Raw genomic sequence first — 1,353 nt, forward strand, 5'->3', positions numbered from 1 at the left:
TTTTAGATAGGCACAACATGTTTCATATGCAGACCTTGTTTTCCTGTTCCATGTTAAAATAAACCATGTTCAGTGGTACCGCTGAGAAAGAGTAATTTTTTTGGTCATGGAAAATTAGGTAAAGGTCATGGAGAAGTCATTGAAAATCATTGGTGAAAAAGTGTATGAACCCTGAGAAGTAGTAGCTCTTTACTTTCATAAATGTACATTCCTTTGATCTGATTTAGCATACATTTCTGTATAATACAGATTACTAGTTTATTACGTAAACCCTGAGATCTTTTCACTTTCCTTCAGGGCTTCCTAACGAAATAAATAACTGCTTGTGTCAATTTTTTAGCATCTTCAGCACAGAATAGAACGCCGCCCTTAACAGATGCTTTCCAATATCCAATCTAAAATCCACCTTTGACCCCTCAGGTTCACCTTTGTACAACGGAGAGCCCTTTGCCCTGCTCCTCTTCACCATGGTGACCAAGTTCTGCAGCATGAACGCCCCACACTTCCCCATGAAGAAAGTACTACTGCTGCTCTGGAAGACAATACTGGTTAGTACATAATGAACTTTCAAACATTGAAACATATTCTATTATTATATATATTTTATTTTTTGCATGTTTATTCATTATGTTTAAACCTGATATATCTGTAAGGTTGCAGATCAGTATTAAGCTACACTAAAATGATGATTATTATTATAATACTATTGGTGGTATTGGAGTTAGCTGCCAGTGATGGTCGGGAAGGAACTTTAAATAAAAAAGTCAAAATCTGTGCAATAAAGAGTCCCATCCGATTGGATAAATAATTATTATCTATGCTAGCTCTGCATGTCAAAAATAATCACTTTCAGTACAGAACTAGCACATCCTTTCCATTGCATTACTAACACCTGCATGTAACATTCTGAGTATCTACTACAGAATGAAGTGTATTCTAGTGGAGATACATCCACCTGCATCAGTTCCTCCTGACTCTCTGTGATTCCCTGCACCTACTCTTGTGAATGACCGTGTTCCTCTCTCCATCCTTATCTTCCAGTTCACCTTGGGGGGTTTCGAGGAGCTCCAGGGGATGAAGGTGAGGGGCCGGGAGCGTCTGAACCTGGCCCCGCTGCCGGAGGACAGCATCAAGGTGGTGAGGGCCATGAGAGCTGCCTCCCCCCCCGCCTCTGCCATGGAGCTCATCGAACAACAGCAGCAGCAGAAGAGAGGCCGTCGCAGCCGCAGGGTACACACACACACACACACACACACACACACACACACACACACACACACACACACACACACACACACACACACACACACACACACACACACACACACACACACCAGGGTGTGTGCTGCTGCA

General features: G+C 42.4%; 1 protein-coding gene across 1 annotated transcript; it reads left to right on the plus strand.

Annotated features, from left to right (window-relative positions):
• Positions 1-420: 420 nt before the first annotated feature.
• LOC104952871 (striatin-interacting protein 1-like) lies at positions 421-1,230 on the plus strand (the record flags this gene model as incomplete). Its single annotated transcript, XM_010779780.1, has 2 exons — positions 421-548; positions 1,042-1,230. Coding segments are annotated over 2 exons (317 nt in total), but the record flags the coding sequence as incomplete, so codon positions are not given.
• Between the last annotated feature and the right edge of the window lie 123 nt (positions 1,231-1,353).

The sequence above is a fragment of the Notothenia coriiceps genome, unplaced genomic scaffold (genome assembly GCF_000735185.1).
Source record: "Notothenia coriiceps isolate Sejong01 unplaced genomic scaffold, NC01 NC01_scaffold00020674, whole genome shotgun sequence".
NCBI classification, from domain to species: Eukaryota; Metazoa; Chordata; class Actinopteri; order Perciformes; family Nototheniidae; genus Notothenia; species Notothenia coriiceps.